The sequence below is a fragment of the Hemiscyllium ocellatum genome, chromosome 34 (genome assembly GCF_020745735.1).
Source record: "Hemiscyllium ocellatum isolate sHemOce1 chromosome 34, sHemOce1.pat.X.cur, whole genome shotgun sequence".
Taxonomy (NCBI): Eukaryota; Metazoa; Chordata; class Chondrichthyes; order Orectolobiformes; family Hemiscylliidae; genus Hemiscyllium; species Hemiscyllium ocellatum.
The window spans coordinates 40,224,632-40,252,258 of NC_083434.1; the positions used below are offsets into that span (position 1 = coordinate 40,224,632).

Below are 27,627 nucleotides of genomic sequence, written 5' to 3' on the forward strand. Positions count from 1 at the left end.
GGTGTCAGGTCCTTCGTACTGGTGAGTTGTTGTCTGAGAGTGGCTGTTGGTTTGTATGCTGTTATGAGTCCTAGTGGTCGCAGTAGTCTGGCTGTCACTTCGGAAATGCTCCTGATGTATGGTAGTGTGGCTAGTCCTTTGGGTTGCGGCATGTCCTCGTTCCGTTGTCTTTCCCTTAGACATCTGTTGATGAAATTGCAGGGGTATCCATTTTTGGCGAATACATTGTAGAGGTGTTCTTCCTGTTTTTGCAGTTCTGGTGTACTGCAGTGTGTTGTGGCTCTTTTGAATAGTGTCTTGATGCAACTTGGTTTGTGTGTGTTGGGGTGGTTGCTTTCGTAGTTCAGGACTTGGGCTGTGTGAGTGGCTTTCCTGTACAGACCAAGTCCTAAACTACGAAAGCAACCACCCCAACACACCCAAAAGAAGTTGCATCAAGACAGTATTCAAAAGGGCCACAACACACTGCAGTACACCAGAACTGCAAAAAGAGGAAGAAGAAGCCTCCAGTGTCCATGTGCAGGAAGATCTAGCCAACATCCTGGCTTGGGCTGATAAGCAGCAAGTAACGTTCACACCACACAAGTGTCAGGCAGTGTCCATCTTTGATAAAATGTTTAACCGTTGCCCCTTTGGCTTTCAATATCACTATCGTTGCTTACCGTTTTCCTTCCCCCCCCCCCCCCCCCCCCCCACCATTATCAACATTCTGGTGCATTGTCCATTGACCATTAACTCCACAGAAATATCATTTGTTACACAGAACCCACTGGCAGTACTCCACACATCTGAGACATCGACACTTGTTAAGCACCAAACAAAATGTCTGTTTCCAAAGTTCATTTATACAGATGTACAGCACTGAAACAAACCCTTTGATCCAACTCGTCCATGCTGACCAGATATCCTAACCTAATCTCGTCCCATTTGCCAACATTTGACCCAAACCCTCTGAACCCTTCCTACTCATAAACCCAGCCTTTTAAATGTTGTATTTGTACCAGCCTCCACCACTACTTCTGGCTACTCACTCCATACATGTACCCCCTCTGGGTGAAAAGTTGCCCCCTAGGTCCCTTTCAGATCTTTCCCCTCTCACCTAAACCTATGCCCTTTTGCTTTGGAATCCCCTACCCCAGGCAAAAGACCTTGTCTATTTACCCTACCTATGCCCCTCATGGTTTTATGAAGCTTATTGAATACATGTTTGAGAGACTAGAAAAAGAGAGACAATTTAAAAGTCAAGACTCTCCCATTCAAGGTAGCTGAGAAATCTTCTCAGAAGGTCAAGAGTAGCCCTTTTGGTGGAGGTAGAGGCATTGACTACTTTGACCAGGGAATCAAAGTCTGCTTTCAGTCAGGGATGTAAGGGTCTTGAGGGTGGGCAGGAAAATGGAGTTGAAGGTACATTCAGATCAGGCGTGGTGTTTTCAAATGGTGCTGCACACACTCAAGGGGCTGAATGGCCTGCTTTCTCTTCTAATTACCTTTTTAAAAATGTATTCATGGGATGAGGGTATCGCTGGCTAGGCAGCATTTATTGCCCATCCCTAATTGCCTAGAGGGTAGTTAAGAGTCACCCACCTTGCTGTGGGTCTGGAGTCACATGTAGGCCAGAGCAGTGAAGGACGTTAGTGAACCAGATGGGTTTTTCCAACAATTGACAGTGGATTCATGGTCATCATTTGACTCTTAATTCATTGGTTGTTCTTATTGAACTCATTCCAGCATCTGCCATACAGGATTCAAACCCAAGTCCCCAGCACATTATCTGGGGCTCTGGGTTAATAGTCTAGCACAGCATCACTTTGCCAACACCTCTCTTGTTGTATGATTGCTGAAATCTTAAAGAAAATGTATTTGCATTGTTGCAGATTGCTGCACGTAACTTTACTTCTCAACAAATAATGTGAATGTGAATCATTTGTTCACTCAGCTGTGGAAATATCCTTCAATATGTACAATAAATAATATTTCAACCAGCTGTTGATTTGAAGCTTAAAACAAGCATGATTGTGTAGTGATTAATGCACTAACTATGGGAAGGCATGCAGTTGAAGTTGTTTCATTGAGTCTATGCTACATTTATAGTCCCAATGTTAAACAGATTTGGAAATGTATTACCGTTCAGTTCCAACATTATCCTGTAAAATGCAAAATTATTAACGCGAGTAGATTTTGCTTGACAATTTCATTTCCTAAACTTGTTCTGATATCTTTGAAGAATTTATGTTTGCAGAAAATGAGCAACAACTACAGTTGTATAACCCCTCTAATATTTTTTTCAAAACCCCAATGCAGTGGTCTAATTATAAATTGGGCATTCACTCCTAGACTGCTGAATCTGTCAGGCAGAGTTGCCGTTGTGCTTTTCTGCTAGGTATTCTGTACAATGTGCTTCCCCTGTCCCAAAATATTTCATCAGTGAAGGACAAATAATATAGGGGTGGTAAGTTATCAGTTATACCACTTTATCCCTTTGTGATTTGAAACTGAGAGCCTTGTGCTTAGTGTGGGCATGTGTGTGGCAAGGATTCAAACGATTATCATGTACCACTGAAAGGTTTGAAAGAGTAAGGGGTCAATTTCTTTGCAGCATCTAGAGCTTAGTTTTACTGCTGCGAATGAGTAAACACCAATAATGATAGACATCCTCCCCTCTTCATCCCCCAGTTAACTCCTGGATACATTTCCAAAGCATGTGGATTTTTTGACAGCAGCAGCCAGCAGTATTTATGGAATATTCTGTGTAACTCTGAATGGCCTAGCCTCCCTTATTGATATTTGTTGAAAATGTGTTGCTGGTTAAAGCACAGCAGGTTAGGCAGCATCCAAGGAATAGGAAATTCGACGTTTTGGGCATAAGCCCTTCATCAGGAATGACCTTATTGATATGTTCACCTACCCTACCTTCTGCTGGAGACAGTGTCTCCCACTCGGGCATCCGAGGCAGTGTGACTGCTTGGATAGTGAGTAGGTCACCTGCAGTTCCATTCTGGAAGAGGGAGTGATCCATCGTACATTATTGTCACAGGCTCCAGGTCGTTAAATTGAGAACACCACTAGTATTTGTCATTGAAGATTTACCCTTTCTCCTTTTCACAGCAGGTGTACATGTGCCACCAGTGCAAAGAGGAATAATGGGGAAGATTGGTGGTGGGGGGAATGCTCGCATTGGGGAAATGTTTCTGAAAAATGATAATTTGTTTTAAAACTGGACTTGTGCATGTTCCTGAACATTGCTACATTATGCATTGACAGTTTTTATAACAGGAAATGGGAGGTTGCTGGGAGGGTGAACACTAACTGAGAGATTTATGCCAACTTCATGGATTTACCTGCTGTAATTCATCTCGGGCTAGCATGTTTGAATATTGTCACATTTTAACATTAACTTTTTCATAGGGTTTTCAAAGTCTGGTTTACCTAGTTGGGAGATTGGCACATTTGGTGTCAAAAATAAAATGCTTTGTCAAAGAAGGAACAGGAAGCGATGACCAAAAGCTTTGCTAAAGAGCTGGGTTTTAAAGTCGGGGTTTCCTGATGACTGGGTGGCTTTGGAGTGGGAGCCTGACAGTGTATGATATATCACCTCCAATAGATCTGGTCTTGAAGCCCTGTGTACCAGATGCAGTAAGCTTTAAGTCCTTCAGACTTGAAGGAGGAGCGATATCTTGAGGAATAATGGGTATGAGAGCTTGGGAGTATTTTACAGCTGAGAGAGGCACCTAAGATGGAGATAAAATGAAACATCTGCTCCAGAGTGGTGACATTTCTGTGTGTGTTGATGAGTTTGTGGGAGGCAAAAAAAAAGTCTCAAGTTCACAAGATTCAATACAAGATGGGTTGGGAATTTGGGTGCCCTGTCCAGTATTAATTACTCAGTTAACATCACCAAAGCTGATTATCAGTTTTGCTGTTTTTGAGAGTTTGCTGCCTATCGATTCAGTGCGGTGTTTCTGACATTACAATCAGGCTGATGCTTCAGAAATATTTCATTGTTGTAAAGCAGTTTGGAACTCGCCAGGGTCACAAGGGCTGTTATATCATCATGCAGATCTTTTATTGGAAACCCGAGAATTGTGTCAGCTTTTACAATGGCCCGAAGAGAATGTTGTCACCCACACACAGGTCATGCAGGAAGGCTAAACACTAAATAAATAAAAACACAAAATGCTGTGAGGCTTTAGCAGGTCAGGCACCATCTGAGAGAATGATAGATAGGCTAAGCATTTTAGGTCAGTGACCTTTTTGTTGGAACGCAGTGTTATATTTCATGTAATTTGCTGCTGCTGTCAGTTCATTACAAGAATTTCAAAAGATAACATTCATGCTCTGCATCTGGCTCTAAAGATGCGAGAGATATAAAATTATTTCATCACAGATGAAAATTTAGAACAGGTTCCAACAAATTAGATGAATTGGTTTCATTATTTGTTTGGAATGATATGCATTCTTTATCAGAGGTGATTTAACACAATAAATTGTATTGACTGATTTAAAGATTGCAGTGACTTTGCTTTTGCAGTGCTTTATCTTCTCTCTCTTTTGGACCAGGTCAATGACACTACATTGCCTACTCATCAGCAAGACAATGAGAATCCACCGTTCCCAACATACTTTGCTGATGGCGATGAAGAACTTCCTGAAGACCTGTTTGATGACGCAGTATTTCAGTTCACTGAGCCCTCTATCGTCATCTCCTGATGTTTGACACTTTCAAGGTGTTCTGTTGGCAGCTACTCATCCTCCAGATGTCCTGCCTTAACTTTGTTTTGTCTCAGAGACCGTTCTTCCACGTGTTGACCCATGCCGCTGAGCTGTGTCGGGTGAGGTGCAAGGGGCAAGAAACTCAATTGACAGGGAAAACCTGTCCACCAAATGACTAAGTTTAAGAAGCATGTTTGGAGGCTCTTAGTTCTAACTGTGCATGGAATTAATTTGATGACCCCGAATATTCCACTATTTTCAGCCGCATGAGTTTGTCAGAGGGACCTGGACAACATCATGAAAGAGAAAAAAAATTTCTGCCAAACTATGAAGGTTTTATTCTTTTGTAACTTAACTTGGACAGAGCTGTAATTTATGCAGTCTATACTGTGTGAAATATAGATACCAAGGGAGGCCACCTCTGCCTGCAAATATATGTATGCATTAAAATATTTGTAGAAAATAATAAAACTCCCAAGTGTTTTGTACGGGGTAGTTTCAAGTATGATGAAACTGTTGTAGTATAACGGGGATTTGCTGTTTACTGTTTTGGGTGGAATAGTGCTCTCGTCAGAGAAATATTTGGTTCAACCCTGTTTTTTAATTGAGCCAACTCCCCTCGAGAAGGTAACGTTACTGAAACTACAGTTGGTTTCAGTTGCACTAAGCAGTATTCCAACCCACAACAATTCTACCACACAGCAACATCGTATCAAAAGCTATGAAATCAGACATCCCTGGAAAAGCTCAGCATGTCTGGCAGCATCTGTGGAGTGAAGTCAGAGTTAACTTTACAGGTTGACCCTTCCTCAGCACTTGGCCTGAAACGTTAATTCTGATTTCTTTCCAGCAATTTCTATGTTTGTTTCTGACTTACAGCATCCACAATTCTATTGGTTTTTACTTAGCATCAAAAGCTGCTGACCTGTCATCAAATATGGCATTAATTCTGTGAAAACATTGAGCACATGTTTGATTGCTGCTGACAATCCATGGACAAGTAAAACACAGGTCTTAAACGTGACCTGATTTGATGGGTTTCTGTGCTTACCCATAGATAACTTGTATTCCCTGTAACAGTGCAGCGTCTGCTTTGCTTTGAACAGGGAGGTATCAGAAGAAAGTGTAGGACACCACTTTGGCTGGGACAATGCACACATCCTTGGACAGATGAAATAAAGGCACACACGAGAATTCTTAGAGGGATGGCATTCTAACCAGAACTCCATCAATAAACACATCGACTTAGATCCTATCTACCTTTCCTTTGAAAAAACAGGAAATGACATTACCCACCTTAAGAAACCAAGACCTATAAAAAGAGAGGTGGGACATACCACCAGCACATCACTAGAGACACTCTCTGATGATGTTACCTAGTATGGTGACAAAACGTCTGAAAACAAACCTCCCAGCTCCGTGCACTAACTTACAGATTTAAGGTGTAGTTTCTATTTGAATTCTGTACCGCATTAGCAACGCCAACTGTTTGGCCCTCTCTACTTGGGTTTAGATTTTGCAATCATTTCACATTTGCTTTTGTCACAAATGGGTTGTCTTGTGCCACATGCATTTAACTTAAACTTGTATAAAACGCTTCATGCTCTGATTAAAGAATGGATATACATTCATACTGTCCTTCATATTTAGATTTAGATTAGATTACTTACAATGTGGAAACAGGCCCTTCGGCCCAACAAGTCCACACCGACCCGCCGAAGCGCAACCCACCCATACCCCTACATTTACCCCTTACCTAACACTATGGGCAATTTAGCACGGCCAATTCACCTGACCCGCACATCTTTGGACTGTGGGAGGAAACCGGAGCACCCGGAGGAAACCCACGCAGACACGGGGAGAACGTGCAAACTCCACACAGTCAGTCGCCTGAGTCGGGAATTGAACCTGGGTCTCAGGCGCTGTGAGGCAGCAGTGCTAACCACTGTGCCACCGTGCCGCCCACTGTGCCACCGTGCCGCCCATATTGAGAGGGCAGAATTTTGATTAGCCGTCCTGTGCAGTTCTGCTTTATTTTAAGCCGTTGTGCTATAAGATCTGATAGTTTATTAATTCTGCCTCCTTACTGGACTGTTTTAGCACAGGGCATAAGTACTAGGAGCAGGAGTAGGCCATCTGGCCCATCGAGCCTGTTCCGCCATTCAATAAGATCATGGCTGATCTTTTCATGGACTCGGCCCCACTTACCTGCCCTCTCCCCGTAATCCTTAATTCCTTTACTGTTCAAAAAAAATCTATCTTAGCTTTAAAAACATTTACTGAGGAAGCCTCACCTACTTCACTGGACAGGGAATTCCACAGATTCACAGTCCTCTGGGTGAAGATATTCCTCCTCAAATCTGCTCCCTCTAATCTTGAGGCTATGTGCTCTTGTCCTAGTTTCACTTGCAAGTGAAAACATTCTCCCTACTCCTATCTTATCAATTCCATTCATAATTTTATATGTTTCTATAAGATCCCCCTTATTCTTCTGAATTCCAATGAATATAATCCCAGTCTACTCAGTCTCTCCTCACAAGCCAACATCCCTCAACTCTGGAATTGACCTAGTGAACCTCCTCCAGTACTAGTACATCCTTTCTCAAGTAAGGAGCTCAAAACTGCACACAGTACTCCAGATATGGCCTCCCTAGCACCTTATACAGCTTAAACATAACCTTTCTACTTTTAAACAAAATCCTTCAGCAATGAAGGACAAAATCCCATTTGCCTTCCTAATTACTTGCACCTGCAGACCAACCTTCTGTGATTCATGCACAAGTACACCCAGGTCCCTCTGCACAGCTGCATGCTGCAACTTGTTACCATTCAAGTAATAATCATTTTTACTGTTACTCCTACTGAAATGGATGACTTCACATTTACTAATATTGTATTCCCTCTGCCAGACCTTTGCCCACTCAAAGTATCGATGTCCCTTTGCAAAATTTCACAGTCCTCTGCACGCTTTGCTCTACCACTCATCTCATTGTCATATGCAAACTTTGATACACTACATGTGGTCCCCAACTCCAAATCATCTATATAAATTGTGAATAATTGCAGTCCCAACACTGATCTGTGAGGCATACCACTAGTTACTGATTGCCAACCAGCAAAACACTCGTTTATACCCACTCTTTCCTTCTTATTGGTTAACTAATCTATCCATGCTAATACGTTGCCCATAACCTTGCATCTTTATCCACGCAGCAGCCTTTGGTGCAGAACCTTGTTGAATGCCTTTAGGAAACCTAGGTACGCCACATCCACTGGGTCCCCATTGTCCACCTTGTTCATGATGTTTTCATAGAATTCCAAGAAATTTGTTAAGCATGACTTGCCCTTCATGAACCCATACTGCGTCTTCCCAACAGGGCAATTTCTAGATGCCTTGCTATTTCTTCCTTAATAATAGATTCAAGTTCCTACAGAAGTTAAGCGAACCGCTCTATAATTCTCCAGCTCTTGTCTACCCCCCTTTTTACACAGCGGTGTCACATTGCTGATTTCTAATCTCCTGGAACTGCTCCAGAGTTCAGTGAACTTTGGAAAATTACCACAAGTGCATTTGTTATTTCTCCTGCCATCTCTTTTAGTACCCTGGGATGCATTCCATCAGGACCACCTTAGCCCCATTCGCTTGCCTAACGTTACCTCATCCATAATAATGACTGTTTCCAGGTCCTCACCCACCTTCGTCTTCTCATCACTTACTGGCGTGTTATTAGGGTCCTCCATTGTGAAGGACAACACAAAATACCTATTCAATGCCTCAGCCTTTTCATCATATCCCATTACTAAATCCCCCTTCTCATCCTCTAAAGGACCAATGTTTATTTTAGCCATTCTTTTTTGTTATATATATTTATAGAAACTTTTGCTATCTGTCTTTATATTCTGAGCTAGTTTTTTTTTCTCATAATCTATCATACCTTGCAGCTCTTTTTGTTGCTTTCTGTTGACCTTTAACAGGTTATATAAACTGAATCCTGTACTTTGAGGATAGATTAGAATGTCCTGAATTTCTTGTTATAATGCTAGTGAAATTTGGTATTTACTTCAAATACAAAAATAACAACTTTGAGTCAAGGAGTCCCTGTCATTGATACAAGGGATGCAATGTTCCAATGGTATTGTCACGGGACTGTTAATCCAAAGACTCAGGTAATGTTCTGGGGACCTAGGTTTGAATCCCATCATGGCAGATGGTGGAATTTGAATTCAATAAAAAGTGAAAATCTGCAATTAAGAGTCTAATGATGACCACCTAGTCCATTGTTGGAAAAACACATCTGGTTCTCTCCAGCCAGTAATGTCTTTTAGGGAAGGAAACTGCCATCCTTAAATGGTCTGGCCTACATATGACTCCAGACCCACAGCAATATGGTTGACTCTTACCTGCCCTTGGGCAGTTGGAAATGGCCAATGAATGCTGCCTGGCCAGCGATGCCCTCTTCCCATGAAGGAATAAAGGAAAAGAAATTGCTTCTCTGTAGTGTGCATTGTTACCCATACAGGCAACAGTCAATTAGAAATCATTGCACTGAAGAGAACCTCCTCTTTCATGCTGTTCTACTGCTGTGGAAAACATCCCAAAGCTTGCCTTGTTCATGAGGTGCACCTGAGTTTTGTAACAATGTCTGCAGCTGTATCTACTGCTGAACAACCTCTCTGACCCTTATAAACTAATCCTAAATTTGTACAAATCCAAATTATGGGGAGGCGGTGTCACATTAGCATTGCCTTTGGCTTTAATCTGGAGGCCCAGACTTACGCTGTGGGACACGGGCTCAAATCCATATGGCAGCCAATGGAATTCAAATTCCTTTTGTGAACCTGGAACATAAAGCTGTTCTCAGTAATGGTGCCATGAAACTGCTATCTATTGCTATAGAGACCCATTTGATTTACTGATGTATTTTAGGAACAGAAATCTTCCATCCTTACCTGGCCTGACCTATGTGACTTGAAACCTGTAGCTGGTTCGATAATTCACGTATTGCATTTCAATTTCTTTTAAGTTAGTGAACCTAAATGCCCTGAAATAACCCATGTGTTTTGGTATCTCTAACTGCGTCTATTCCAATAATCCTATGGGTAGCTTCTCATTGTCCATCTTTTGTGCATTTGAATTCATTCAAAGTTTTGCTGCCAATTTTCTGACCAACACCAAGTCCTGCTTATCTGTCGCCCCATCGCTTGAAAATCTGCTGTTTTTACTTGGCCTGTTGTGTTTAGCATTTTAGACTCTCACCAATGTGATTGACTCATTACTGTCCTCTTGTCCCCTGACAATGGCCAGCAAACCATACAGTTCAAGAAGGATGGGCAACAATTGTTGACCTTGATGATGATGATGCCTATATCTCATGAAAGAATTTTGCTTGAAATTTTTTAAAGATTAAAGGATTGCCTGGTGTGTGAACTGAGAGAATTTTCTCAGTGCAGTTGACTGCTTACCTTATTTGGTGACATCACTGTTGATAGATGCCTGGAGATCCTCTTGATGCCCGATTCAGGTTAATGTGTGGGAAATCTGAATCCATGTTGGAGAGGGTTCTGTAAGGAGCTTTCATCGAGGGTGCCAGTGAAGGCCACAGTTTCATCAACTGACTTCAAACTCCAGGTTATTAAATCAATAATTCAAATATAACTCTTTTTTTAAAAACTCAGTGAACCTAAATGCCCTCAAATTATCCATATATTTTGGTATTTCCAAACGCGTCTATTCCAATAATCCCATGAGTGGCTTCTCATCTACCTTCTATAAGTTTGAATTTATTCAAATGTTTGATGCCTATTTTCTGCGCAACACCAAATCCTACTTATCTGTGCCCTCAGTGCTTGAAAAGCTGCTGTTTCAACCTGGTCTATTGCATTTAGCATTTTAGACTCACCAATTCGGTTGACTCATTACTGCCATCTTGTGTATTGTTATAGGTGACTGCCATTTAATTGGTTTATCTCCAACAAGGCAAGGTCTAGTAAATCATCACCTCAGATTTTCAGTGACACACCCCTCGACTGTTGATGCACTGAGTGCATCCGATCTCAAGGATGGATCGCAGCATCTCCCTGACATTATTCGGACAACACCTCCCTCACCCGTAATCTCCACCGCTAAGAGGATCAGTACAGAAACATTGCCTCTATCCCAGGTTACACCATCCTAATTTAGACACATGTCACTCTTTCATCATTCCCACTTGTAATCCTGAAATCTTTTTTAAGATTTTTAAACTTTTGTAATTACAAGGACTGCAATGTGCTGAGGAAAAGGCTAAATAGTCCCTCGGGAGTAACTAGGAATACAAAATAAATGTAAACTTTGCAGAATCAGTAACAGCTCGAGAATTTACAAGTAAATTACACGAGTAAACAATTGCCACAAAATTGCACAGTCTGAGGAATATTGAAACTCGTGTTGTTTTGTAAAGCTTTGGGATTGTCTATTTATCTAAATAGTAGCACCAAATTAAGACCAAAGGGAATAAAACATGACACATTTTAAGTCTGATTTAGCATAGTGTTCCCTTCAATATTTCTGTTTTCCTATGGCCTGCAGGAGGGGAGGAAGCAGATTCAATTAGCTTCCAAACAAGAACTTATTAAATATTTGAAAGGGGAAACTGACGGGACTATAGATAAAGAACATGCCAATTTTTAGATTTATATTGCCATTTGCATCTAGGAACAGTGAAATGTGTATAATGTTGCCCATTCTGGTGTCAACTTGGATGTGCCCCCTTGTGGTAATTGGTCTCCCATTTAAGTTGGTTCAGGCATAGTGGGCTGAGTGGCCTCCTTCAGTGCTTTATCATTCTGACTATGATGCTCCAAGATCACTAAAAACCAACTTCCCTTAAAACCCATTTTCCAGCTTAACTTGTAATTCTGTATGGGAATACAAACCATTCAATTCAAATACAGACAACTCCTGGAATTTTATCAAATCTGCATCTGATTAGTCAACTCAGGGAAAAAAAAAGTCATTTAACTGAACTTGTCTTTTATTAAAAACGAAACTAATTTTCAACCAGTATTGCTTAAATCATCAAACCTGCCTGAAGCTTTCAAAAAGTAATAGTTCAGCTGTACGTGTTGAGAAAAGCTATTGCTTCAATTATAAATTAGCATAGCAGTCAAGCAATTGTCTTCTCTCACAAAGTATCGTGATTTGAAAATGAAATGCAAACAGAAAATGCTGGAAATATACTGCTTTTCTCTCTCCAGAGTTTCAAGCCAATTGTTTACTCCTTTCTACAAATGCTGTTCTGCTGAGGATTTAAATAATCTGATTTATATGTTTCTTTTCTTTATTTGTTTCATGGCAATTAGGTGTTGCTAGTAAGACCAGCCTTTGCTCACTCAAATTACACTTGAACTTGAGTGGCTTGTTCAGTCATTTCAAAGGGCAGTTAAGGGTCAGTCTTATTGCTATGAGTTTGAATTCACATGGACTGGACAAGTAAGGATGGGTTTCTGTAAAGGGCATTAGTGAACCAATTAGAGTAATTAGCTTCTGTTACTTGAACATGTGAACCTTATATACAATATGTTGTGCTGTCATCACCTGCTTGCTGTATTGTTTAATAAAAATGTTTTTATAGCAAAGAATGGGGATAAACGGGTCATTTTCTGGTTGGCCATCAGTGACTAGTGCCTCAGGGATCAGTGTTGGGATTGCAATTATTTACAATTTACACAGATGATTTCGAGTTGGAGGCCAAGTGCAGTGCATCAAAGTTCACAGATGACACTAAGCTAAGTATAGAGCAAAGTCTGCAGAGGACATTGCAAGTCTGCAGAGGGATATACATAGGTTACGTGAGTGGGCATGGGTCTGGCAGATGGAGTACAATGTTGGGAAATGTGAGGTTATCCATTTTGGTCAGAATAACAGCAAAATGGACTATTATTTAAATGGTGTAAAATTGCAGCATGCTGCTGTGCAGAGGGACCTGGGTGTCCTTGTGCACGATTCACAAAAAGTTGGTTTGCAGGTGCAGCAGGGAGTTAAGCCAAATGGAATATTGTTCTTTGTTGCTAGGGTGATGGAGTTTAAAAATGGAGGTTTTGCTCCTGCTGTGTAGGCTGCTGGTGAGGCCACACCTGGAGTAGTGTGTTCAGCTTTGGTCTCTTTACTTGAGAAAGGATGGACTGACACTGGAGAGGGTGCAGGGGAGGTTTGCTACGTCAATTCTCAAGTTGAGAGGGTTGCTTTATGAGGAGAGTTTGAATAGTCTGGGGCTATACTCATCGGTATTTAGAAGAATGAGTGGGGATTGTCTTGGATCAGAGGATTTAACCAAGTAGTTCTTTTTGGATTTGCTTAAATGTAATTGAGAAGATTTGACAAAGGCAATTTGCTTAAATATGGGTGTTTATTAAGTAATAATAATGAATGATGATGATAATAAGAGCAGTAAATGGAAAAGAAAGGAGAAAAAGTGGCAGGCCTCCTGCCCATTGGGGACCCCTCGATCGATGGCTGGTCTGGGGGGCTTAGGTTTGCTCCTGGCACTGTTCACAATCCTGGTCCGAGGGGAAGTTCCACCCACTTGGAATGAAACTCTCTCCTTTATACAGTGTAACAAAAAAACAACACAGAAAGACAGAAGACAAAAGCTGCTTACTAGTATAGATACAGGAGCAAAAAACAAGCTGCAGCTGCCATCTTATTCAAACTCATGCAGTTTGTCAAGTATCATCACAAATTGTAGCCCTTCAGCCCATCTGATACAATCTACTGCTGTCGATTCTCATCATTAACCTTTAGCCCTTTGGCCTATTCAGTACAGGGACGTTATTGAAACATACACAATTATGAAGAGAATAGATAAGATAGAAGCAAGGAGGCTGTTCCCACTGGCAGGTGAAACTAGAATTAGGGGCAAGGCCTCAAAATAAGGGGAAGCAGATTTAAAACTGGGTTAAGGAGGAACTTCTTCACCCAAAGAGTTGGGACTCTGTGGAATACCCCGCACAGTGAAGGTGTTGAGACTTTCTCCTTGAATTTAGGGCGATTCCCGTATCCGCAGAATCGGTTTCCGTGGTTTCAGTTATTGGCAGTTTACTGCTGCCCACACATATTACATAGAACATTCAAGAATCAGGGACCGGACCGTGGGGGTTGCTGGGCAAGTAAGTTTCCCATTTAAATTAATGGGTTCGCTACAATGCCCGGTTTCGGACTTCTGCAGTAGGTCTTGGAATGTATCACCCACGGTTACGGGTAAAGTTTAAGGCTGGGATAAGATTTTTGAACAGAGAAGGAATTAAAGGTTATGGAGAACGGGTGAATGTGTCCACAACAAGATCATCCATGATCTCATTAAATGGTGGAGCTGGATCGAGGGACCAAATGGCCTACTCTTGCTCTTATTTCTTATGGCTAGCAGCTAATGCCATTAACAAACATTTGGTAGTATGATCTCTTGCTGTCCAAAGACTCGAAGGAGGACAAAATGGAACTGAATAAGCTGCGAGCATCCCTCCTAAAAAGGTGAAGGGAAGGTTTGTCGGAAGCTATTGCAATGAGTGATTTTTGTTTATTCTTCCCTTGGGCCATGCGTGTGTCACCAGCAAGGCCAAGCTTTGTTGGCCATAACTCATTGCCATTGGAATATGTGGGCTTAACCATGACAGAGCTGAAAATGTGTTGCTGGAAAAGCGCAGCAGGTCAGGCAGCATCCAAGGAACAGAGATTCGACGTTTCAGGCATAAGCCCTTCTTCAGGCCCTTCTCCTGTTCCTTGGATGCTGCCTGACCTGCTGTGCTTTTCCAGCAACACATTTTCAGCTCTGATCTCCAGCATCTGCAGACCTCACTTTCTCCTTAACCATGACAGAGAACAGTTCACATTATCTGAAGTCACCTATCTGTTTAAGGATGGTTGATTTCCTTTGCCAGAGGACCTCAGAGAATGAGATGGGGTTTTAGTTTGAATGGCCTCTATTACAGATTGTCGCTCTGTAATGATTGATTGCATTTAAATTCTCCCTAGAGCATTAACCTGGGTCCCTGCATTAGTGCTGATATCACCAGTGTGCCACCAGCCCTGTTATTTTTAGGAGGAAGTGAGGACTGCAGGTGTTGGAGAGTCAGAGTCGATGGTGTGGTGCTGGAAAAACACAGCAGGTCAGGCAGCATCCAAAGAGCAGGAGAGTGGATGTTTTGGGCATAAGCCCTCATTCCTGACCTGCTGTGCTTTTCCAACACCACTCTCTATTTTTAGTGCCTCATTTGGCTCACTCCTGAGTTAAATGTTTTCAACAATCCACATCCTCCACATGAGTGATTGAAAGTAGGTCGCTGTCGCACAATGCATATCTTTAATGACCTAAGTTAACCACTGTCTCCCAAAAACTGAGTTATCCCTAAAGTTTGTGTTCAAGCTTTAGAGGGCAAGTGAATTGTCCTTCACTCCCTGGATAACATTGGACCTTTCACTATCTAAATGTTGAGAAGTCCTTACAGACATTGTAGCTGTGATTATGCAGAAGTTACTCTTTCACAGCAAAGGTCAGGCTTGAGTTTCTGAGATTGTGGTTAACACTTTATGCAAACATTAAGCTGGCCTGATGAGAAATCACAGAGGAGGCCATTCGGCTCACCATGTCTGTACCAGCTCTCTGTCAGAGCTGCTAGTCCTATTGTCAGATAATGATCCAATTCTCTTCAGAATCAAATCTCTCTCTCAGGCACTACTTTCCAGACCCTGCTCACTTGCTGCTTAAAAATAGCATTTCCTCATGTTGCCATTACTTCCTCGACCAGCCAGTGTCCACTTTATTATGGATGGAAGTTGGAATCACTGTCACAGCTCCCCTATGAAGGAACTCAGAGATTACTTTCACAGCGTTGAATTGAAAAATAGCAACAATTGGCAAATGTTTAATAGTATGTAAAGGTTAGCATTCCAATTATGAGGAATGTTGTGGGAATTCCAGAAATTGAAGTTTAACCTATTATTGTGAGCAATCCAGGAAAGAAAATCACTGATGCATTAAATGTGGTTTCTTTCTATGTTTTTATTAGTTGCAAATTTATTGGAGATAAGTGTGAAGTAGGGAAAAGGCAGTTCAACTGAGAGAGTATTGGGGGTGAGTGACTTTGGAGGTGAGTGACTTTGAAGATTTGGAGGTGAGTGATTTTGGAGGTGAGTGATTTTGAAGATTTGGAGGTGAGTGATTTTGGAGGTGAGTGATTTTGGAGGTGAGTGATTTTGGAGGTGAGTGATTCCACGCAGAAACAAAACTACCAAGAGTACATCCAAGCAAAGGTGGTAACCCTAGTTCTTGACTACAGGTAATATTTTATTTGATCACAGAATACTTCATAACAAGGAGGAGCTGCCCATTTCCAATGAAATGCTGAAAAGGGGAAATATATGAAACTCAGCGATGATTTCAAATTCACAAATTAACTCAAAATTAACACCTTATTTAAGTGTATTCAGACTGCTGATTTGAATTTTGATTTGATTTATTATTTTCGTGTGAAAAGTGTTGTCTTACCTGCTTTACAGATAGATTATATTATTCAAGTGTATCAGGGTAACAGAACAGGGAGCAGGATACAGTGTTAACCTAATGCAGTTATTCTGTTCGTTGGACAGCTAAGTTGGGCAGGTGGCTTCGAGATTAGCACTGCTGCCTCACAGCGCTGGGAATCTGGGTTTGAGTCCAGCCTTGGATGGCTGTCTGTGTAGAATTTGCACAGTCTCCCCATGTCTGTGTGGGTTTGCTCCAGTTTCCTCCCACAGTCCAAAGATGTGCAAGTTAGGGTGGATTGACCATGCTAAACTCTCCAGGGATGTGCAGGTTAGGGTGAATTGATTGTGCTAAACTCTCCAGGGATGTGCAAGTTAGGGTGGATTGACCATGCCAAACTCTCCAGGGATGTGCAGGTTAGGGTGAATTGACCATGCTAAACTCTCCAGGGATGTGCAGGTTAGGGTGGATTGATCGTGCTAAACTCTCCAGGGATGTGCAGGTTAGGGTGAACTGACTGTGCTAAATTGCTTATAGTGTCTAGGGATGTGCAGATTAGCCATGAGAAATGCAGGGTTACAGGGATGGCCTGGGTGGGTCACTCTTCAGAGGGTCAGCATGAACTCAATGGGCTGAATGGCCTGCTGTAAGGATTCTATGATACCCATTTCCTTTCTGATGATATATTAAACAGAGAGTCAAAGACAGGGAATGAGAAACAGTGAGTACTGTACGATGTAACTAGCCTTTGCCCCTCCTGGATTTACACTGAAAGTGTAAAGTTTGATTAAACCTTTGTCTGCAGCTGATGAGCCAGCTCCACGCCTGAAGAATTATAGTTTGAAATCAGTCCAGGGCAGGAACCTTTTGAGCTGTAAGCGTTTTCTGAAAATATTCTATTGCTTTATGAGACAGCTTCATGTCCTCATTCAGCACGAGGACATTAAAAGATTCAACATCTGTCATTGCCTATTCCCCACTGTAGGAATTAGGTGAGTTATTTATTGTCAAGTGTGGTGGGCTCTCCTCAGCTCCCACCAGTATTTCCTGGCGCTCAGTGTGACAGAAGGAACAGGCTTAGTTTATTAAAGTGCCTGAACACAGGAGCAGATTGAGCAAGGGGCAGGTGGGATTAGAAAGCAAAACAAAATGCAGATCAGTTCAGAGCAAAGGGGAAGTTAGCTTGGTTGAGAGAGGAAGGAAAATTAGTTCCCATAGGTATTTTTATTGGCTAAGATGAGAATGTCACTTCAGTCATGAACAAGGTGAAGTAGAAATGACATTTAAAAGTTAATAAAGTTACGCTTTTTAACAATATCTTGGAAAGCAATCTTTTAAAAAGCCATGATTTGGAGATGCCGGTGTTGGACTGGGGTGTACAAAGTTAAAAATCACACAACACCAGGTTATAGTCCAACAGGTTTAATTGGAAGCACTATCTTTCAGAGTGATGCTCCATCAATCACCTGATGAAGGAGCGAGGCTCCGAAAGCTAGTGCTTCCCATTAAACCTGTTGGACTATAACCTGGTGTTGTGTGGTTTTTAATTTTTTTAAAAGCCCTTCACAAATTGAGTTGATTAACTGGGTGGGGAACCCAGAGACAAATGTGGGTTCACCCACGACCCTAACCCCGTAACCCTGCATTTCCCCTGGCCCATCCACCCTAACCTGCACATCTTTGGACTGGGGGAGGAAACCAGAGCATCTGATAGAAACCAACCCCCCACCCCCCAGCACACACACACACACACACACACCCAGCCACACACACACACACCAACACCACCACCACCACCACACACACACCCAGCCACACACAGCCACAGCCACAGCCACAGACACACACACACACCCCACCACACACACACCCAGCCACACACACACCCAGCCCCACACACACCCCACCACACACACACCCAGCCACACACACACTCCCACACACACATACCCAGCCACATACACCCCCACCCCCCACCCGCGCGCTCACACACACACACCTACGGAGATTGTGCAAACTGCACCCAGGCTGTGAGACAGCAACGCTAACCATTGAGGCACCGTCCCGTCCGTAAGTGAAATGGGAGAACAAAGCCTCATGGGAGCTGGGACCCTCAAATTAAAGATTTGATGTTCTAAAGTCATGGAGGGACACCCAGCTTTGAAGCAGGGCCCACTTGATCTGTAGGCAAAGGCTCTACCACTGAGCTATACCCCCTGTACTTTGTGACACAATCATGTCCTCAACTTCTCTTGATAAATTCCACCAAATATTTACTGAATGCAGAACATTTAGGATTGGCCATTTTTGTAATGGGCAGGCTGCCCCTTCATTTTAGTGAATGGAAGACCTTGTGTTGCTGAAACACATAAACATTAAAAAGTCCTGGATCAAAAGCCATGTTTTTTTTATAGTTACAAGTGTAACAAAGAGTTTTCCTGTCATCTCCCTGTTATCAACACTTCTCCAGCACCCTGTAGCACTGAGAGGTGATTTATTTTCAATGGCATCTCCTCTGTTATTCTTCATCAGTTAAATGGATTAGAATCAAAGCTTTTCTGCAGCTGCCGCTATGGTACAATGGGTAAAGTCCACCATCCAAAACATAACGAGGGTCCATTCAGTTGTCAGACCCTCTAATTGCCTCAAAATGAATGTGAAATAGTTTTCCACATTCACTTTCCAACAGCAGAAAAACGCTGAGAAATGGCAAAATTCCAGTGTTTAGGACATTTCCTGCACAGAACTGATTCAAAAGCTTTGTCTGCTCTCATAGATGATTTTCCTTATAAATAAAGTAAATTTTTGAAATGTAATTATGTTCCCAACATTAGCTTAGGTATTGTGCTGTCTGCAGCTGAGTTTGCATACCCCCTTGTTTAACGTTTGTTCTGAAGAAGTCACTGGACTTAAAATGTTAATAATGAAATAAGAACCGAAATCAGAAGTTGATGGAAAATCTCATCTGGTCTGGCAGCTTTTGTGGAGAGTGTGGCTTGAACTCAAAAACCTCAAGACTCAAGAGATGAGAGTGCTACCAGCTGAACAATAGCTGGCACAGGAAACAAACTGTGAAATCCACAAATTAATGGCCGACATTGCAACTGAGCAATACCATACCTCTGAACTCTTCTTTTCATTTTAAAATAAATTCTTCCCTGGAACATGGGCATCAAATAGCGTTTGTTGCCCATCCCTAATTGCCCTTGAGCTGCTGGAGGGTATTTCAGAGTCAATCACATTACAGTGGGCCTGGAGTCACATGTAGACCCAATCAGGTGAGGATGCCAGTTTCCTTCCCTAAAGGACATTAGTGAACCAGATGGGATTTTATAACAATTGATAATAGTTGTCATGGTCACCATCACTGAGGATAATTTTTAACTTAAAATTTTATTGACTTTAAACTCCAGCCATTGCTTGTGGTGACCTATGAACTTTCTGCTTCCAGAGCATTAGCCTGGGCCTGTGGACTATAAAACCTCAGTGACATTACACCCTACCCTACCCCCTACATTAGCTCCCTGAAACCTACATATGAAAGTACAAAGAAACGCCAGTGTTCACCTGATGAAGGAGCAGCGCTCTGAAAGCCTGTGATTTCAAATAAATCTGTTGGACTATAACCTGGTGTCATGTGACTTCTGACTTTGTCCACCCCAGTCCAACACTGGCACCTCCCCATCTCTGAAAATGACAACACTGGCATGAATAGATTGTTAATATTAAAACAGAAAGCACTGAAGGGACCCAGCAGGTCTGGCAGCATCTCTGGAGAGAGAAACAGTTAACATTTTGGGCCCTTTAGCCATTTATTTTTTTACCCAGTCTCACGGACATGAGGATTGTTAGCTCGAAGCGTGAGTTGCTCAAGATTCCAATGCTACTTAAAATCAAGTCATCATTTAGTGTAAAAGTTGTCTGGGGTTTTAATTATTGCTGTTTCTGGGAAAGTACCTGCCAGGCAGGTTAAGACTGAGAATTCTTGGACCAATGCTTATTACCTCTGTCCAATGGTTTTCCCCAAACTGCCACAGTACCCGGCTTGGTCTAAGAACACTAATCATTTGCACTATTCAATTTAATGTCAGCCAACATCATGCTGTGTCATTAAGAAAGGCATTTGATAGGTAAGTGTTTTAAAATGTTTGAAGTTATTTATAACTTGACTGGTGTGTGTTATTAATGTGCAGTACCAGAGAATAAGCTACCACTGTAGTCAGTCATTTATCAAAATGACACTCTTACAAATCACACATCTATTGTAAATACTGGAGTAAAGCAGCTTATTAAATTCGCCATACTTGCAAAGGTGCCACGTTGCCTAATAGAAATTGGTTTTCCAGTAAAGTGTGCTAAATGGAAATAGGTGTGCTCAGTCCCAAACCCCAAACACAATTATTTAATTTTATTTTGCTGATCTTGATGTGAAACTGTTTTCTTCCCACTTTTTGGATTTATTGAAACTGGGGAAAATGTACGAATGGGATTGATTCCACACCATCCACCTAACTAGACTTGTTTGTTTTCTTTGATGGGATGGGGGAGGGTATCACGAGCTGGGTTGGTCCATCCCTAATTGCCCTCTTGAAAAGGTGGTGTGCCTCCTTTCTGAACCGCCCAGGGATGTGGATACACCCACATAGTGGCCATCAGGGAAGGCTTTCCTGGATTTTTACTCAGCGCCAGTGAGGGAATGGAAATGTGGTTCCAAGTCAGGACATGATGCTGGTTTATTTTTCAGTGAAAGTAGTTCCCCCCCCCAGACTGAATGATGTGCTTTCTGGGGAGGCTATGAGAGAGCCTGTGGTGTGACTGTCCATGTGACAGGTCCTTCATCTGAGGATGTCCCAAGGTAGAGGAGGAAAATAGCAGCAACGTTCCAATTCAGGAACAAGACCTTTCCAACGCAAGTGAAAGGAATGATTCGGAGCTGGATTTGTGGAGCAGGTGCTGTATTCCCCACTCCCCCCACCCAGAAAGTCAGCTGTCAGCCTCCCACTGAAAAACTCACAGTGAGGCACGTGGCTTCAGGGTGAGAGTTCTGCATCCAAAAGTGTGGCACTGGAAAAGCACAGCAGGTCAGGCAGCATCCGAGGAGCAGGAGAATCAATGTTTCGGGCATAAGCCCTTCATCAGGAATGTATGGGGGCAGGAGGTGGTACTTGGAGGGTCCCACGGCAAAAAATGAGGCGTTCTTCCTCCAGGCGTCAGGTGGCTAGGATTTGGCGGTAGAGAAGGCCCAGGACTTGTACGTCCTTGGTGGAGTGGGAGGGGGAGTGGAAGTGGTCAGCCAGGGGCTGGTGGGCTTGTTGGGTCTGTGTGTCCGAGAGATGTTCCCTGAAACGTTCCGTGAGTTAGCATCCTGTCTCCCCAGTGTGGAGGAGGCTGCTCCTCAAACACTGCCTGACCTGCTGATCTTTTTCCAGCTACACGTTTTGACTCTGACTCTCCAACATCTGTGGTCCTCACTTTCTCCTGAGAGTTCTGCCCCACCCAGGCAGCCAGTGGAGTCCTGTGGCTAATACTGGGGCTACAAGCACGTCCTGCTGAAAAAGAAATGGTGTCCCACAGGGAAAAGTGAGTGCAAATAATCCAGAAAGGGGAGGCGATGACCTAGTGGTATTATTGTCGCTGGACTGTTAATCCAGAGACTCAGGGAATGCTCTGGGGACCTGGATTCAAACACTACGATGGTAGAGGGTGGAATTTGAATTCAATTTTTTTAAAATCTGGAATTAAGGGTCTAATGATGATCATGAATTCATTATCAATTGTCAGGGAAAAAAAAATCTGGTTCACTCATGTCCTTGAGGGGAAGAAACTGCCATTCTTACCTGGTCTGGCCTACATGTGACTCCAGACCCACAGCAATGTGGTTGACTCTGAACTGCCCTCTGGGCAATTAGGGATGGACAATAAATGCTGGCCTGACCCTCATCCTGTGAATCAATAAAACAAAACTTGGAAACAAATGTACGAGTTGTACAGTTCAGAGGTATGTGGCATCTTCACAGGTTTTACTGTTTTAGCCTTTTGGATCTTAATGGAGTCACAGCACAGAAGAAACCCTTCAATCCATTGAGTCTGTACCGACATTAATCCCACTTTCCAGCACTTAGCCCATAACCTTGAATGTTGTGGCCCCGTTTATAAATGGGGATGTGAGTGTGACTGTCAAGGCCAGCATTTATTTCCTATTCCAAAAAAGCCCAAAAGGCATTTAAAAGGCATTGCTGTCAGTCCGGAGTGACCCCACGGCCAGACCAGGTAAAATGGCAGATTCCCTTCCGAAAGGGCATCAGTGAACCAGATGAGTCTTTACACCCATCAGTAACGGTAACCTGGTCGCCATTAGATTGGCATTTTATTCCAGATTTTTATTGAATTCGAAGTTCACTGTCTGCTGTGGTGGGATTTGAAGCCGTGTTGCTGGAAAAGCGCAGCAGGTCAGGCAGCATCCAAGGAGCAGGAGAATCAACGTTTCAGGCATGAGCCCTTCTTCAGGAGTGAGGAAAATGTGCCAAGCAGGCTAAGATCCATATCCCCAGTATGGATTTGATGCCGTACCCTCAGTGAGACGACCAGGTCACTCCCTTAAGGTGAGGGTCAGGTCTTGGACATTTGCGGCTGGTGGACTCCAGTGAGGTGAATGAGAGGTTTGAGAGACTGGATTTGAGAGGGCTGGGAGTTGGGAGGGTATAAAGAGAGAGAGCATTGTTTTGGTGGTGGGAGGGTGAAGTAGAGGTATGGCATGGTGTGTGTTTCCAATGAGGTGCAGGGCAGTCTCTCTCACCCCCCATCAAAGGCAGTTGCCCCCCACCCTCCTCATTTCCTGGCCCATAGTTGCCTTCCCTTGTCATGAGTCAAATAGAATGAGGCCATTAAATGGATGATAATTGACCATCAGACCTCATTCAACCTAAGGGAGAGTGAGGTATTTGACACCATTTCTGCCCACCTTAACATTGGAGACAAGCTGGGCTGGATGGCGAGGTAATAGGGACCTTGCCCATTTTATTTTACAACCCCTTGTCTACCTTTCAATGTGTCGGGGGTGGAAGGTGGCTGTAATGTCTGCTTCTGCGGTGCAGAATATTGCAGGGGGAGATGGCAAGCTACGTTTTAAAACAAGATGGCGCTGAAATGCATTTAGAAATGCATCCATAAATGGTTTGAAAATGGCCATGGAGAGAGGACCATCAACCTATGCTTATAGTTTCAGATCAGGGAGCAGGGAAAACTGAAAGAGAAGGAATGGACAAAGAAGACAAGCATTTTTCAGATGAGTGGACAGAAATGCAGCAGATACAGTTCACTGCAAGCCATTCTGAGTAGCACACGTTGAAGAACAGTTAGTGACCTGGGTGCTGTCAGACAGCAGAGGGATCCACGATTTCAGGGACATAATTCTTTGAAATTTGCATCACAGTAGATAGGGTGATTGTGAAGGCATTTAGCTCACTCACCTTCATTGAGTAAAGAAGATGGAATGTCATGTTGAGGTTGTATGGGACATTGGTGAAACCTCTTCTGGACTACTGTGTGCAGTTCTGGTTACCCTGTTATTGGAAGGATATTACTAAATTAGAGAGGGTAGGGAAAGATGTACCTGGTTGTTGGCAGGAATGGAGGGCTTGAGATATAAAAGTAGACTGGAAAGGCTGGGATTTGTTTCACTGGCCCAAAAAGGGATGACCTTATTGAGTTTTATAAAATCTTGAGCCACGTAGATAAGGTGAATGACAAGGGTCTGTTCCCTCGGGTGGGGGTGTTCAAAACTAAGGGGCACATTTTTTAAGGTGAAAGGAGAAAGATTTAAAAAGGACATGAGGCTTTTACACAGAGAGTGGATTGTGCCTGAAATGAACTTCCAGAGAAAGTGGTGGTTGCAGGTACAGATTGAAAAGACATTTGGATAAGTTCATGAATGGGAAAGGTTTAGAGGGATATGGGCCAAGCGCAGACAGGTGGGACTAGTTTAGTTTGGGAACATGGTCTGTGTGGATTGGTTAGACCGAGGGTCTGTTTCCATGCTGTATGGCTCTAAGTAGCTAATGTCTCTGAGAAGCTTTCTCTGCTGTGTATATGAACAGGGATGTCTTGCCCGAGACCACCCCTGGAGTACTGTGTACAAAGTTAGTTCCCCTATCTGACAAAAGATGTTTTGGTGATAGAGGGGGTGCAGTGAAGGTTTCCCAGACTGATTCCTTGGATGACAGGATTGATGTATGATTAGTTTAGATTAGATTCCCTAGTGTGGAAACAGGCCCTTCGGCCCAAACTAGACACACCGACCCTCCGAAGAGCAACCCACCCAGACCCATTCCTCATATTTACCCCTGACTAATGCACCTAACACTATGGACAATTTAGCATGGCCAATTCACCTAACCTGCACATCTTTGGACTTTGGGAGGTATGAAGAGAGACTGGATCAGTTAGGACTATATTCACTGGGGTTTAGAGGAAAGAGTTGGGGAAATCTCATAGAAATCTGTAAAATTCTAAACGGACTAGACATGGTATACACAGGAAGGATATTCCCAATGATCAGGGAGCCCAGAGCCAGGGCTCCCAACCCAAGGATACAGGGTAGGCCATTTAGGACTGAGATGAGGAGAAATGTCTTCACCCAGAGAGTGGGAAGCCTGTGGGATTCTCTGCCTCAAAAAGCAATTGAGACCAAAAATGGAATGTTTTTAAGAAGGAATTCGATATAGTTCAAAGGTGGGGGAAAGCAGGAATTGGTTATTGAGTTGGATGGTCAGCCATGATTGTATTGGTTGGGAGGAATGGGCTTAAAGGGCCAAATGGGAGACTCCTGCTCCTGTGTTTTTATGACAGGAAGGATTGAGGAATGTGAATAAACAAATTGTTACAGTCCATACAAAGAACAAATTTAATTCCAGGTTTTAGATTTCAGCTCCTCAAATTCAAACACAGGTCACGAGAAACACAGCAATTACACATTTTGTAATGAGTGAATTAATTAATGAAGATGCTTTGAAATTTTTTTTCTTCTTCCTTGACATTTTATGCATTCCTGTATTCCCAGTGGACTGTCACCATGATTGTCTGAAGCAAATGTGATTCTTAATTAATGGCATTCTATGCAAAATGCCCGATTATACATTTTGTGTTTAACCTTGGCTCATCTGAAGGTTTTAGGAATCTTAATTATTTTCTATTAGATTCCACAGTTAGTTAGACACTGGGAGACCATGAGTGTGTCAGCTTTGGTTCACTGGATAGTGCTTTGGTGGTGGGTTCAAGTCCCATTTCAGGATCTGAGCACAAAAATTGAGATAGACTCTGGTGTATTAACAAAGAAGTTTATACTTTTGGAGGAACTAGTTTTTACATGATACAATAAATTGAAAGCCACCACCCTATCACGTGGGATTGAAAGATGTCATGACTACTATTTTTCTAGAACATAGAACCCTTCATTCTGATAATTTTGAATTTGTTCGTTAGATTGGTGTCAAAGTTCAAGGGGACTACTGTAAGAATAGCAGGAGCAGTCCATTCTGCCCTCAAGTCTGTCCCATCTTTCAATAGGATCATGGCTGATTTTTTTTGCAGTCGAATAGGCGATACCTTATTCTAAGACTGCAAGCTTTGATTCTAGATTCCTAAATAGGGGAAACATTTGACCCAGCATCTACCCTGTTAAAACTGCTTAACAACACAGGGGTAAGAGATGAAAGCAGGACCAGGCTATTGGGTTGGATGATCAGCCATGATCGTGATGAATGGCTTAGCAGGCTCGAAGGGCCGAATGGCCTACTCTTGCTCTGAGTTTCTTGTTTGTAAGTTTACATGTTGGCACATGTAAGCTAATCAGTAGGGTAAAAAATGAGGTCTGCAGATGCTGGAGATCACAGCTGAAAATGTGTTGCTGGTTAAAGCACAGCAGGTTAGGCAGCATCCAAGGAACAGGAAATTCAACGTTTCGGGCATAAGCCCTTCATCCTGATGAATTTCCTATTCCTTGGATGCTGCCTAACCTGCTGTGCTTTAACCAGCAACACATTTTAAGCTAATCAGTAGCCTAGTTTCCAGCTCATTTTTATTTCTCACATTATTAACTCGCAACACCCTCCATTTTACATAATTACTTTCAGTCAGGATGAAGCTCAATGACTGCTTGAAGCCACTGATGTGAAGAGATTCCACTGGTTAACATATAATTAATGATCTTTTACCAAGTGTATGTACACCAGTAATGCTTAACGAAAAGAGATTTTGTTGCATTGAATACTCATTTCAACCTTGCAAAATAGAAGATGGAAGGGGAAAGTCAATAACTCGATATATTTTCATTTGTCTCATCTGCCTAGATAGACTTTAGTTGTATTATTTTTCTTACTCGTATGGAAAAAAAGATTGCTCCCAATCACTCATCCACGATAAAGGTGGATTCAGTTCATTTTTCTCCAGGTTTACTGATTACAAAAACAAGACGGAGTTAACATTATGAAAGATGATACTACTGCACTTCCAGTCCACTTTGCTACATATTCAAAAAAGCAAACTTGTGAGGACACTGGAGATCTGAAATATAACCAGTAAGTGCTGGAGAAACGCAGCAAGTGTGGCAGCATCTGTAGAGAGCACAACAGGTTTGAGTTCAATGTGACTGAAGAAGCAGTTAAGACTTCAATTGTGTCGGGCTGGAGTCAGATGTAGCCAGACGAGGTAAGGATGGCAGATTTCCTTCCCCAAAGGGTATTAGTGAACCAGGCAGGCTTTAACAGTGTATGACTGTGGTTGCTCGGAAGGACAGGTCTTTTTCCAGATTTTATTGAATTTAAGTTTCACTATCTGCCATCGTGCGAATTGAACCAATGTTCCCCGGACATTAACCCGGGTTTTTTTAAATTTGCTCATGGGATGTGGGTGTCTCTGGTTAGGCCAGCATTTATTGCCCTTTCCTGATTGCCCAGAGGACGTTAAGGAATCAATCGTATTGCTAAGAGTCTGGAGTCACATGTAGTCCAGACCAGGTAAGGACCGCAGATTTCCTTCCCTAAAAGATGTTAGTGAACCAGATGGATTTTTCTGACAATCAATAATAGTTTTGTGATCATCATTAGACTCCTAACCTCAGATTTTTTAATTGAATTCAAATTCTACCCTTTGCTGTGGTGGGATATGAACCCCAGGTCCCCAGAACATTGGCTGGGTCTCTGGATTAATGGTCTAATAAAAGCCCATTGCTCCCCTGGGTTGTGGATTGTTGGTCTAATGACATTACCAGCAGATTACCACCTTCCCTCTTTGCTACAGTTTTCCACAATCCAAATATTGTCAGTAAAATGTTACACTGAAGATTGTGATAAGTCAAAAATGAGTGATAAATAAGACTTGCCACAGACAGATTTTAACTTTCACCTCTGAGTTGTGGGTGTCT

At 42.6% G+C, this 27,627-nt stretch overlaps 1 protein-coding gene across 2 annotated transcripts in view; it reads left to right on the forward strand.

Moving 5' to 3' along the window:
- Positions 1–5,181, forward strand: part of mrpl3 (mitochondrial ribosomal protein L3) — a 52,726-nt gene extending 47,545 nt beyond the window's left edge. For both annotated transcript variants that reach the window (XM_060849997.1, XM_060849998.1), the window contains one exon: positions 4,558–5,181. In XM_060849997.1, coding sequence (XP_060705980.1) covers positions 4,558–4,707 — 150 coding nt within the window. In that variant the 3' untranslated portion in view covers positions 4,708–5,181. The remainder of the gene's footprint in view (positions 1–4,557) is intronic.
- The last annotated feature ends 22,446 nt before the right edge of the window (positions 5,182–27,627 follow it).